The sequence below is a fragment of the Hyposmocoma kahamanoa genome, unplaced genomic scaffold (assembly GCF_003589595.1).
Source record: "Hyposmocoma kahamanoa isolate Upper Pololo Valley unplaced genomic scaffold, ASM358959v1 100021, whole genome shotgun sequence".
In the NCBI taxonomy this organism is placed as follows: Eukaryota; Metazoa; Arthropoda; class Insecta; order Lepidoptera; family Cosmopterigidae; genus Hyposmocoma; species Hyposmocoma kahamanoa.
This window is the reverse complement of record NW_020653200.1, coordinates 9,240,227-9,254,660: the sequence shown is the minus strand read 5'-3', so window position 1 is coordinate 9,254,660 and position 14,434 is coordinate 9,240,227. Positions and strand designations below refer to the sequence as shown.

Sequence of the window (14,434 nt, the reverse complement as noted above, 5' to 3'; positions counted from 1 at the left end):
TTATGTTATAATGCATTATAAACAAAAATTGACAGCACTAAATTATGTTTCAAATATTTGTTGATTTCTGCATTGCAATTATAATAAAATTACATATGTAACTGTCACGATTTAGATAAATAACTCAGAATTAATATGTATAATCATTTTTTATTTAACTTGTAATTAAAATATAAAAATCACACATCTCTTTTTGATTTATGCAGTTTGACATACACATGATCAAGATCTTACAATTTACATAGTTTAATCACACTTTAATAACCTTAATTTAGGTACTTAACTGCACAATTAAATATAACTTAATACTAAATAAAGGGTATTCCGTATAAATTATCCTTTTGATGTTTACAGTGCAATACCTTTTTGGCACTGGGTAGTGGTGTGGTAGTGTAGGTTATTGACTTCCTCAGGAATACTTATAACATTTAATATCAAAACTTATAAACTTTAAAGAAAATAAAGAAAGCTTAAAGCCTGACTCGACAAAAGAAGAACAATACTGCTTTTTTTGCCAACAAAACTTTAGGACTTGCTATTAGAAGAACACTATGAGAAGAACATCTTATAAATTTGTAACAAAATGTGAAATATCGCATTGAAAACTATGTTAAGAATTGCAAAACTCTTTGAAGGTGTGTGAAATCTCCAATGACGATGATAAATAGCATCGAGTCTATAACCAGAAACAGAGACGAAATATCATTCAATTTGTTTGAAAACTATTCTGCCATATAATTACGGAGACAACTGCGCTCCGATTTACCAGCCCGAATTCGCCCAAATTGACCAGTTTAAATTGAGCTTTGCTGTAAAGGACGAAAATTTAAAAATTACATATTTAATTACCTATGAAATGTGATTCCGTTTGTTTTGTATTTAGATGTTTTGCTGTTTTTCCCACACCACTGAATGGAACAGCCCTCCAAAGTTAGAGATTAAATTATTACAATAAATACAGAATATTTTTGGAATATACGGAGACGTACACACAGGATAGTTGTTGGCGCTGTAGTATTTCAGTTTTCTAATTTGTGATTTCCGCGTTAGCGAGAGTTGATATTTAAAAGTGATATAAGGCCCAATTACCTGAATGAGTTGCCAGGGGTGGATGGCTCTTATTTTGTCTCTAGTTCTGGTTATATACTCGATGTAAGCTAGCAATACTACGATGACAGATAGATGCTGGACAGTGGGACGTATACGTAATGATGATAATGCTTATGATGACTGATCACACAGGAGGTTACTTCGAAAACGGTGTCATTGTGCGCGGAGGGAGCGTTCACAAGTGGCGGCGCAGCGGAGTTATCTGCGGTGCTCGAGCGCCTCGGCTCCGAAGAGCCACCACTGCTGTGGGTGGGACCCGCGGCCGCCGACTCAGCGCGAATCCGCGACGCCGTTAGATACGCGGTCCTCGAAATCAATGAGCACCTCGAAACATATTTCGATAGACGAGAACATGCATTGGAGGTATGTTTGTGAAAAATTAAATAATATTCTATTTTTTGGAGTCTGTTCTATACGGAATGTCGTACGTAGCTCCGTACCCATGCAACTGGTGATCATACCAATAAGTTTTTAAAGTTTTTTTTTTGCTCAAATTGCTTATTATAACCAGTTCGATCACCACCCGCAGTCGATACTTAACGAAAAATGAAAGGTATGACTATTAGTACCTCTCTCTTACGTCCTTTATAGGATTGTCGCGAATTAAAGGGAGATTTAGTATTAGTTTGGTTATGGTGCCCAAGCGAAAGAAGTTAGCCCTGCAGTTCAGGCGCCAAAAACCTGAAGGAGTACACTTGTCGGTTCTTTAGGAGGTCCATTAATAGGACAATAATATTACGAAATTAGAAAATGCAAAAACAAAACATACTCCATTAAAGTCTGTTGTAATAGAAAACAATGTCGCTGAACTTAATTACATTGTGATAGAAACCTAGGCTTAGTGCAATGTGTTTTAAGTCCCTTAGTTCATTTTAAATGAACCAATCACCTAATGCTGAAGAGCCCATGTTCAAAAGTGACTGTTTTAAGATTATTACAGTATATCTAACTATGTAACATATTTTTGTGCAGGCATTAGAGCTGACACGTGGTTCGAACGAAGAAGTAGGCCGGTGCCTGTACAAGCTGATCTTTCAGCTACTGTTGCTTCTAGAGACGAATAACAAGATGGTGGTCGCTGTGTACCACGCTGCTTTAGATAATAGGGTAAGTTTATAGTTACTCCTCCTTATTGTGGTCGCTGTCTTCAGCTTACATTAGTGTGATAGCTTGAATACAGTGAAAACTAGACAAGGAGTTCTGCAAAAAAAAGATACTACAAAATTTTACTGTACCAATTCTATATGTCAACCACTTAATATGTGTAGTTTGCAAGAGTATTGTGTGTTTGAAGGAATTATATATATATATATATATATTATATTTTATTCTCATTTACCCAGTTTCTTAGACGTATAGATGTAAAATTTGCTTATTATTTGTTAACCACGTGTAGGGCGTAGAGATGAGCGTGGCGGTGTGCGCGGTTCGCAATGCATTGGCAGCCTGCACCGGCGAGTCCTGGGGCGAACATTCGCCGGCACCACATGACGATTCGCGGCTGCTTAACCTCATCCAACGACAACGGTATGCCATTCACCATTTAAAGTTGGTGTCTTCTCAATAAGTTTCCTTGACATTACGGAATCAGGAGGTGATTACATTTTTTAATAAGTTTAACCAAACAAATTATATTTCCTTCAAATGTATTACCTTCTAGGGAATGATATCAAAATCTCCCACAGCTGGAGGTTCTTATAATGAGCTACCGTTTTAAGAAATTTGTAACAAGGCAGACTATATGTATCGAGGACAGCGAAGGAAACGGCGGTTTAGGAAGGAAAAAGGTGTATTATTAAAGAGGAAACAGACAGTAAAGAGAAACAGAAGAAAAAGCAAGCACAGAGTATAAAAAAGGACAGAGACAAAGAGCTAAACATAGACTAATAACTAGAAACTCTAAAGAGGGTCTGTCCTCGACATCGCCCTCCTCGTAAACTAACAGTTTACCATAAGTAGCAGGCCGGGACAGACCCTAATACTATGCTACAACTATATAATGGAAAAGAAACAAAATAACTTAGTCACTCAAATTAACGTCCAGCTTTGCGAGCGTCCTGACTGGACGCCTTAAAATTCCACCAGCCGTACTCACGTCCGCTACCCTGACAATGTGGTCTCTACCGGGGCGGACTTTGACAATCCTGCCTTTAGGCCACACTCCTCGCGGTAGGTTACCATCGCATATCACGACGACATCGCCGACCTCTAAATTTTTGACGGGTGTATTGTGTCCTCTTCTTGGGTTCAACAGCGGTAAATACTCCCGCACCCATCGATTCCAGAAATTATCTGTGAGTCTCACGGCTTTTTTCCAATTGCATCGTCGTACCAGGTCGTTGTCCGTGAGATCTAGTGGTCCGGGGAGTGGAGACGATTGGCCCAAGAGGAAGTGATTAGGCGTTAGTGCTGGAGCATCCCGTGGCTCAACAGACACATGCGTCAGCGGACGTGAATTTATTACGCCTTCCGCCTCGAGTAGCAGTGTGTACAGGACCTCCTCCCGAGGTGCTCCTTTAGCGTTGCTGCAAGGGTTCGTTTGACGCATCCGACCAAACGCTCCCAAACTCCACCCATAGAGGGCGCTGACGGAGGTAGGAAGTGCCACTCGATCTGTCTGCCAGCTGCAAAGTCTGCGATAGTCGGCTGATGCGACTTCCACTCCCTCTGAATCTCGCGACTGGCGCCAACAAAGGCGGTCCCATTGTCGGAATAAATCTGCTTCGGACATCCTCGTCTGGACATAAAACGACGTAGAGCCATTATCGCGGAATCCGCTGACAAACTTCCCACAACTTCCAAATGGACAGCTTTCGTGGAGAAGCAGGTGAATAGGGCGATCCAACTCTTCTCTTTACGACGTCCTACAGCGACTTCCACAGGGCCGAAATAGTCTAAACCGGAAATAGAAAAGGGACGCTGGTGATGGATGAGGCGTTCAGCCGGCAAGTCTCCACTCCGTGGAACGGATGGCTTGGCTTTCCTGTTCTTGCAGATCTGGCAATCTGCAGCTACTGCTCTGACCGTGGGACGTAGATGAATGACCCAGTAGCGCTGCCGAAGTTCATTGACAACTATCTCGCGACCACCATGTCCAGCCCACACATGATAGTAGCTCACAATGAGCCGAGCTATGTAATTGCGTCCGTTCAAAACTACGGGTTGCTTCACATCATCCGCGACGTCGCTGACTGTAGAGGTTCGACCATCCAGGCGGTACAGGCCATCGTCGTCAAGCTTCGTCATAAGCGCTCCAAATGGCTCTCGCTTAGACTCTCCAATTGCCTTTGGCGCAGCAGGTGCAATTCAGCGTTATTAACGTCTCGGGCGAGTAGCGGACGCGGCCCTCGTCGTACGCGAGGACGTTTACTAAAAGCTTTTTCTCTAGTGAGGCGTAAAAACTGATGGGCTCGAGCTGTGGCACGGAGAAGCCGATACCAAGAAACAAAATCCTGACATTTTGGATGTACAATGTTGAAGGGCCTGGAAGGAGCTAACGTTAAAAAAGCTTTGACATTGTGATCACTGACTAGAGTACACGGTTCAGCGGGGAACTCTATTTGTCCCGACAATATGATGTCAGGGCCCCGTAGCCATCTGCCTAGCGAATCTATACCACCTGTCACGGTTCGAGTGGCATCATCAACCACATTAAGCTCGGATGGAATCCAAAACCACTCCTGAGGTTGAGTAAGCTCGGAGATTTCGCCAATACGATTTCTCACGAAGGTGTTGGGATCACCAGCAGGTCTCCGGATCCAAGCGAGGACGGTCTGTGAATCGCACCAGAAATATCGCTTAGTGGGCTTAATTCGGTGCTGCTCACAGATCGTCGTTGCTAACCTAGCCCCTAACAGCGCGGCTTGCAATTCAAGTCGAGGCACTGAAGATGATTTCAATGGCGCGACTCTGGATTTGCTCATGATAAAGGCAACTCTGGCGGAGCCGTCGGCGTAAACGAAACGCCAGTAAGAAACACAAGCATAAGCTTCATTACTTGCGTCTGTGAAGGAGTGCAACTCTCGATCAACATGACCAACAATGTCGGAATAGCAACGTTGGTATCGTTACAAACTTTACAGACTCCACGTTGCGGTACCATTCCCCCCAAAACTCGCGTTCAGCAGAGGGTAATACATCGTCCCACTCCTTCACTGACTACCAAGTCTTTTGAAAAAGAATTTTTCCCGATGTAATGACGGGACATAAAAACCCTAAAGGATCGAAAACCTTCATCAGATCTCGTAGCGCTTGACGTTTGGTCAACGCTTCGAGGTCTGGTGTACTAAAATTAGATTTGAATGTGAAGTTGTCATCGTGTGGTATCCAATATAACCCTAACACGCGAAAACCTGCACCCTCCAAATTTAGATCGACCTCTTTAATTTCGTCTTTGACTAAAATCGGCGGCAGGAGTTTAAGAGCTTCTGGTTTGTTGGAGATCCACGATCGCATTTCGAACCCGCACTGACTATGTACATGGACTATGTCAGCAGCGACCTGAGCCGCTTGTTCAAGATCATCATAGGAACCTAAATAATCGTCCATATAATGGTTCTTAACAATATCTTTGGCCGCGTCAGGAAACTCAAACTCAAAGTCTTTCGCGTTTCTGTTTTTTATGAAATTTGCAATGAAAGGTGAACACGACGCGCCAAAGATAAGCGATGACATTCTAAACTCCGTCACATGTCCAACGCCATTGGGCCGCCATAGATATCGTTGGAAATTACGGTCTTCACTACGAATTTTGATTTGTGGAAACATTTCCTTAATGTCACCTATTAAGGCGACTTGACCTTCGCGAAATCTCATCAAAACTCCTAACAAAGACAGTAAGAGGTCGGGTCCTGGAAGTAGTAGTGAATTTAAACTGACACCGTGAGTCTGGGCAGCGGCATCGTGGACTATCCTCAACTTACCTGGTTTATTGACGTTGGTTACTCCAAAGTGTGGGAGGTACCACCGCCTAGAGCTGTCGTAGGTAGGGTTATGGGAGTCTACACATTCCTCAGCATAGCCCTTCTCTGTATAAGAGTCAATATTTTTTGTATAGCCATCTAGGTATGAACTGTCGCGCTTAAAGCGCCTCGAAAGAGAAAGCAATCGACTGAGAGCGAGATAGTAGCTGTCTGGCACTCGAGGGTCGTCCTCGCGCCACGGCAGACCTACTTCAAACCTGCCATTCGGCAAGCAGCGCGTTGTCTCTTCTACAATTGTAACCGCTCGCTGCTCTAGTGACGTATACGTTTCGTGCTGCTTAATACCAATCGACTCTAATTTATAATAATCTCTGATAAGAGAGTTCAACTCCTCGTCCTTGTCGGACACCGAACAATGATTAACACAAGGTATATTCTTACTAAACTTCCGGCGGCAACCGTATAAAACCCAGCCAAGAACGGTGCGTATTGCAGCCGGTTGACATAACGACGACCCGAAACGACTGTCTTTACTTACTAAAAGGTGCCAGTCACAAATGCCAATAAGTACTTTAGGGGTCGCTCGCTCGTACGTCAACTCACTAGCAATATCGCTGAGATAACTAAACGACAGCACATCTTCTTGACGTACCGACTGGCTAGCCAATAATAACTTCTGTACTGTTCGCGCCTCACAAATATTAAAAACTTCAGAGCTATTTTTACCCCTGATACCAAAATTAACCAGTTTCGTAGTAACTTTTCGTGAACCTGACACACCGCCCATGAAAATATCTTCTTCGGGACCAACGAGCCCTAAAGCATCCGCCAACTCAGCGTCAATTAACGTAGTCGTAGACCCATCGTCTAACAAAGCATAGGTAAGTACTTCCCCACCTGGCCCGGATAATATCACGGGCACTATTTTTAATAAAATTTTACGGCAAGACAAAGCTTTTTCATTAATCGAAAAAGAGATTACATTACTCTCCGCTGAGACGATAGGTTCGCAACCTGCTTGGTCTGTTACGCCACGATTAAAAATGTTGTCGTTGATGTTGACATTTTGTGACACTGAAGTACTGTTGACAGCTGACGTAGAAAAATTTCCGTGAAATTATTATTGGGATGAGACGAATCTAAATGCAATAAATGGTGATGATTCGAACGACAAATGTTGCATGAATTGGCTTTGCATGTTCGCCAATTGTGCTTGCCTTTGCGAATGCACTTCGGACAAACTTTCGTCTGGCGAACCCACGACAAACACTCGTCAATGGAGAGTGAAATGAATTTGGGGCATGATTTTATTGTGTGGTCGGATGAACAAAACAAGCAAGTTAATTTGTTTGTTGTGGTGTGAGCGTGCACCCGGTGAAACGCGGCTGCGTCTTCGGCTTGTCGAAGTGAGGAATAGAGGTGCACAACAAAGGACTGGGGCTAAAACGAGCCCGCTTGCTAGCTTCCTGCTCCAGAAATGTTGCCAACAACTCCAGCATCGGCGTCTCAAGGTCGAAGTGATGATCCAAAAAATCCAACCACTTGTCCTGTAAATTTAATGTTAATTTAGCCAGAAGTGTACCAGTTCAGGTGAATAAATATATTCGTGCCTGTTTAATTGTTTCACTATGCACAAACATGTTTGTACTCGAGCTGAAAATGTGAAAATGTCGTAGTTCCGAGTCATCTTAGGCAGGGCGCGTATTGCAGCTATTTCGTAGAGAACGATCTGCTCTGGGCGCGCAAAGTTGAGCTCTAAAGCCCTTATTACCAATTCAGGGTCATCTGTTGTTAGGAGCAAGGATTTGACGGTCTCGCGCGCTGCACCACATAAAGCCTTACGCAGACGCGCCATATTTTCCCTATCCGAAAACGCAGCCTTAGTATCATCAAAACTCTTTTTGAATAAAGACCAATCCGAAATATTCCCTGAAAAACTGATTAGATCTATAATTACTGATTTAGGTCTATCGCAATTTTGTGCGAGTAAAGTAATAGCGTTAGCCAGACGACAAACTTCGCCTATTGGTACATCTTGAGGTTCGTGGCGCGCCTTCGCAGGTGACGCGGCACCTTCCCCGAAAGGTAAGTGGACGGCCGTCTCCCGCATGGTGCGTTGCACATCCTCACATAATAAATTAGATTGTGGTACCTTAATAACGCATGGTGACCGTGGAGGTTTGCACTCCGGCAACAGTGGCACAGACCTGACTTGCTGACCTTCCATAAGGCGTGATGGCGATCTCGCGGCGCTGCGGGTGTCATTTATCCATTGCGCCGTCCGCTTCATGGAAGTTGTCGTTGAGCAATTAGCAGTCTTATCTGCCTCAATCGCAGCGCTCTCAGCCTCGAGCTCTGCACGTGCGCATCCTCTTCAGCCTTCGCAACTTGATGCGCGAGCTCGGCAACCTTGCGCTTTAATTTGGCTTCGGCGGCCTTCTGCCGCGCCATCAAGGTCGCGCGCTGCGACGACGAGTTGGATGCTGGAAGAGATCTCTTATCCTTTCCTCCTCCCTCAGAGGGTGAGGGCTCCGCCATCTCTTTCGCTGCTTGCGCTCTCGTAAGCATAATTTTAAAATTTTTGAAAAACAGAAATTGAGATTAGTGGCTCCAACAGGACCGGGATTAATGGCTCGAAAGGACCAGGATATCGATGACAGCGAAGGAAACGGCGGTTTAGGAAGGAAAAAGGTGTATTATTAAAGAGGAAACAGACAGTAAAGAGAAACAGAAGAAAAAGCAAGCACAGAGTATAAAAAAGGACAGAGACAAAGAGCTAAACATAGACTAATAACTAGAAACTATAAAGAGGGTCTGTCCTCGACAATATGTAAAGGATTTGTAAAGGATTATCCTTTTTTTAGAAATAGCAACTTGATCTAATTTTTATTTCCAAACTGGAACCTCTCCTTTACACTTTTTTTTTCATGATCATACATTAATTAATTTAATTATAATTACTATTTAAAGTTAATATGTATTTTACTGAATGTCATGAAGTTCATCTATTTTTTGTGAAAATACTCCACTAATGTTAGTGATGCAAAGATCGAACAAACACGAAGAATAATTCCTTCGGTCCGGCTGGACTCGAATCAGCGACCTCGCCATACCGGGCTTGTCGCTCTTGTCGCCACTTTGTAGTTTACTGGATTTAGACTAGACTGTAATACCTATTTACCTGGTTCAAATATTCTCAATGTAGATAGTGAGTATACATATAAGCGGGTAGAAAGACACTGAATCATGATTAAAAACGTTCATAACACTACAATGTGCTAGGACGAGGAACCGTAGAGGTGTGCCTCGTATGTCGCGTACAAACCCCCAGCACATCTCACCTATGTACTGGGGCGGGACACCTTGAGAGGCGCCCCGAGTGGACCTCCAGCCCCCCCCTTTAGTCCAACTTCTACCCAACAGGTTTCAAGCTTCAATAGCTATTAATCGCGGTGCAAGCGTACATGCCAGTTACTACCGACCCGATTGACGCCAACGATAGGCACCCACAGTCATAAGCGTCAATGAGGCTAGTCTACTGCAGGTCGAGTCAGTACGTGGCAAATTGATAGTCATAGAACATGTTTCGTAACAATATTAAACTCGACAATCAACTTAGCCGAGTGTCTTTCCACCGTGTCATGCATACCGAAATGTTAAACACTACATAGAGGAACTTACCAGTTGTTTGTCTCTTAGGGTACATTCACTTACACATACATATCTTTAGTTTTAACCAAACTAAAGTGCACTCGGTTCCCGCCATTGCCGTTACTGCCGTCTCGATAGTGTCAAAATAAAAAGTTAGCAAAGCCAAAGCAGTGTTACCACAATACAAAAAATGGGTGAAGTTTGTTTACTCACCAAATGACTGAATAATGCGTGATTCGCGACAGCTCTCCTAACTAAGCTATACAACGAGTCAGCAGATCTTACGATATAATTATGTAAATTTAAATTGACTAGGCATGTCTTAAACTAAGATTATGGCCATGTGCGTAATTACTTTACATTAAAAAAAGTTTTTCCAGCTATATGATTTAAGATTTTTTTTTTAAATGGTATATCATCCTTTTTTCTTTTATAATGATAACGCACACAACGTAGTCCCGCACTAGGGAAACCCTGTGTCACGGGATACATAGACAATCACAAATTACACCCAAACTCATGAGAGAAATAAATGTAGGCCATGTAAATATTTCTCCCGGCCCAGGAATCGAACCTGGGACCTCTGCGTGGCATGGTAACCGTTCGGCTACGGAGGCAGTTGAACAGACAGGTCTAAAATATTGTCATCCATAGAATAAAATTGTATGACTACATAAACACCAACAATATTTATTTATTTATTCGTTATTAAATTGTTAGATCTGTCTAGTAAGTTTATGTTTGAATTGAACTCAAAGAATCAACACCATTATTGTATTTTGTTATCTCATCTACATGCGAAAAGGTCTCTTTAACAATACTACAATTACAAATTATCGAATTAGGTGGGGTGCAGCGTTAGCGCTGGTGCGTGAACGTAACGCTGAACGTATCCTAGAACACGGAGAAGTGCCGGAAGATGATATCACAAGCCTACTTCACGTATACTGCAAAGGGCTCGCTCAAGCGCATCCAGGTATGTACTAAAATATTAAAAAATAGATAATACTATAATTATGTTACTTTCGCAACTGGTTACGGACCACCGGTTACGTACGCGGCCGAAGGGATACTTTCACTGTCATTTCGATTACTCGCGTATAATTTAGTAGCGTACAGCTCCTTGTGAAAGAGTTGGTCCAGGGAAGTACTGCCACCTTACTATTTCTGTACTTGTCAACTTATGTGTCTTGGCAGTGCCCATCAGATCTTTGCTTTTTGATTTAAAGCTCTGAGTGGCACTGAAACTGCTATGATAGTCGCCTACCACCATGTGCACGACTTGTTCGTCCCGTCACTCGGTATCATAAAAAAATAAAAGCATTTGTCTTTTTCTGTCCTATTAAATGCTCTAGTGTGTAGAGACAAGAAACCGGTGCATGTATTATAATCAATATTACTATTCAACAGACATGGTTGCCATCACCCGGCCTGTGAACGAGCTGTCTCAAAACCTATCCTTCATGATGGAGAGCCTGTACAAAGTATCAGTGGCACTGCAGCGGCAGGAGTACGGCTGACCGACTACGCAATCACCCTTCCGCACGCCACTTCCACACCAAAGCATGCCTAGATAATAAAAAAAATAATAATAGAGCTTCTATCACTCAGTGCGTGCTGTACAAGTGCCGGTCTAACCAAAAATTAGTCACATAGTTTAGTATTCACAAATGATTTAAAAAAATCTTAATTATGCCCTAATAGTCGACAGTTCTTTCTTCACCGTTGTAATATGTCGACTAATTGACGATATTAACACAAAGATAGGAGTATGTAAAGGTCCCATATATTAGGAAATTTTATATAAAAAAGCAAATCTGGACTAGGGTGGTGGTAGAGTAGCGAAAGCGTAATTGAAGTATTAACGTTTGTACTAACTTAGTTCCGATTAACTGATCTCAGGATATTGCGAACACTACGTAAAAAGTTCATAGTCATAGTATTCTTGAAAATCAATACAATAGCATTCACTATGGCACCAACTTATTATAACATTAAAACAATTGCACTAGAGACACCACTAATATCACAAAAAAAGTTGGCTCTACTGAGGTAACAAAAAGGCCCGTGCGTAAGGAGTTTGACGCCGTGTGACAAATGACATTTTTCAATATATTTGCGTGAAAATAGAAGAAGAAGAGTTTCACTTTTGTTTTTATTCACTGACATTTGCGATGATCGCCATAATATTATTGTTATAAAACTGACACTGGCACAAGCCTAGTGGCCGCCACAAAGGAAATAATAATGATTATAAGTTTCACAATATACATTTTCATAAATCGAATATTTTTTCTACATTTCGAAGGCAAAGTATCTTTTGCAACTTGACGTTTCACATAAAACGTCGGGACGGATTGATCATGATTGCTAATCTCTTAATGCACATAAATTATTTATTACTTCATTATAATTTCTTTGAAATATTCAACGCAAGCAAAGGAGTAACAATAATATTATAACAATAGTTCGAATAGTTTTACGAAGATGGATTTTTTCTTATTACACGCATGCGCATTCGGTAAGGACTGTTTGTATTTGAAACAAAACTCCGCTACAACCAAATATTTTATAAGTGAAGAAAGTGCGTTATGATACTTCGCTTACAAATGGCACCATATTGAAACATCACAATAATAAGTAATGAGAACTCTAAACCTTACCGTTTGACAAAGAGCAGAATCAAAAATGGCACATCTCGGAAAGACACTTATCTATTTAGACATGGATTATTTTTATTACTGACCGAAAAAATTATATGTAAGCGGAAGTAGCAAATAAGTTACACGTTTATATAGGTGAACTTCGGACAAATAAGTTACATGTATATACGGACAAATAAGTTACATGTTTATGTAGGTTAACTTCGGACATTTTATTTCGTTATTTTATATTAGATCCAACGTCCATTTTTTGGTAGGTCAATGGTTAAAACATTTAAAATCTGACGTAAAATAAAAGCAATTTGGCGAATACATAATTTATTCCTAACAATAAGAAAGTTCTTGCTAGTAAACTTTTGATTTAAGCTTGCAGAAAAGACCTCTTTGCCACGATGAGAAAAGTAAATGCTTTTCCGTGGCCGAGTAGAAAATAATAACATAGTGTAATAACATACTTTTCGCACGCTTCACTGCTATAGAAAGTATATATTTTCGAGCAAATGTATTGAAATATAATTCTTTTTTGTAAAGATATTTGTTATGAGTACGATCAATATCGGTCGGACCACATTGTTGCACTCTGCGTACGCGTTTTTTGCTTCCGTCATAGAATATTATCCGAAATCGAGTGATACTTACAATCATTACCGCAAGTGAAGGACGTTTGTGTCCGCCAAACGATTCCCATACTGTATTCATATACTCTCGATTGTTGCAGTGAGGAACAAGCTCATGGGTTTTTGGACAAACTACCCTCCGTTTGCGTTTATAACTTACAATTTGACATACTATTTTAGTTTTACAGTTTGACACACTGTGTGAGTAAGTTTACGTTTCATCCATCATATTATAGGACTAGATCAATCATTCTTTGTAGTTTATTTAATATAAAATTAACCTTACTTATTGATCATTTACTTTTTTGCTTTCAAAAAGATACATTGAGTGATAATGCATTTAGTTGTAGTAAATATAGTTAAATTTCTGAGGCTATATAACTTAAGCGTATAACTTAATTTCAAAGTCAAATCTTCTATAGCTTGGAACGCTAAAAGTATGGAGTAGAATGATTCATAATACTTCGTAGGCCGGCTTGTGTCCAATTTCACTAAATCCTGAAGTCGACAATTGACTTGAACGACTGCATGAATGACATGTATTTTGGTGTGTGTTGCAAAATTTGCTGAGCACACAGTGGCTTGTTTCCAAAATAGAGAATTTAATTTGTTGTGGCTGCTTATCCTCAAAAGTAAACATTACGAGATATAGGATGTCACATATTGATAGTTTTCGTCGTCGACGTCATCTAAGCCGAAAATAAGTAATTTGTGCGAATAAACATTAATTTGGCGCTTAATGTGGTACAATTACTCTTCAATGTTACCATCATAATCTACCACACTCTTTCAAAATAGTAGTTAAGGTCGGTCTTCGCCTTGTTTAGTATTTAATACTAATGTTTTGCTATGTCTTATCCTACCATGGTGCTATCATCACTTTGACATACCCAATCCAATTTCAGGTCCAAATATAAAATGAATTTTTACTTTGGTTAGTTAGAAGAGAGGTTTTGACAGATCATTATTAGTGAAAGGCTATTTCTACTAAATAACATTATTTAGCGCCAAAATATTACATATATATACAAAGCTCTTGCAATTGTTTTCATTAAATGTAAATAAATTTGAAACAGCTTATATCTCGAAATGGCTTCGTTTTTCAGATGAAGATATTGTTTATTTTTAAGTTAAGTATTGTATAAAAAGGCTCGAATCATTTACATTTACCCCACTACTCTTTACTAAACAACAACTTTGTCCTGTACGAATACACTTAAGACTACGATTGACCTAAAACGACTGCATAAACCTAAAGCAGCTTTGACTTTTGAAAGCAATCTTGTGAAAATAAATAAAAGAAATATATAATACTAGTATAAAATAATATTAGTTAGGCACACTAATGAACTAATATAATTGTTTTCTATAATTTCTATATAACTTTAGAGTAAGAATGCATTAAGCGGTTACAGCATGCGGCATCGGCAGCGTTTTACCAGTATTCATGAGTATCACCTTTGTATAAAAC

General features: G+C 40.7%; 1 protein-coding gene across 3 annotated transcripts in view; it reads left to right on the top strand.

Annotated features, from left to right (window-relative positions):
* Window positions 1-12,611, top strand: part of LOC113227999 (protein furry) — a 118,268-nt gene extending 105,657 nt beyond the window's left edge. For 2 of the 3 annotated variants that reach the window (XM_026461135.1, XM_026461117.1), the window contains 5 exons: window positions 1,243-1,473; window positions 2,083-2,217; window positions 2,507-2,637; window positions 10,529-10,659; window positions 11,094-12,611. In XM_026461135.1, coding sequence (XP_026316920.1) covers window positions 1,243-1,473; window positions 2,083-2,217; window positions 2,507-2,637; window positions 10,529-10,659; window positions 11,094-11,203 — 738 coding nt within the window. In that variant the 3' untranslated portion in view covers window positions 11,204-12,611. The remainder of the gene's footprint in view (window positions 1-1,242; window positions 1,474-2,082; window positions 2,218-2,506; window positions 2,638-10,528; window positions 10,660-11,093) is intronic. The other variant, XM_026461126.1, reaches the window with a different exon arrangement.
* The last annotated feature ends 1,823 nt before the right edge of the window (window positions 12,612-14,434 follow it).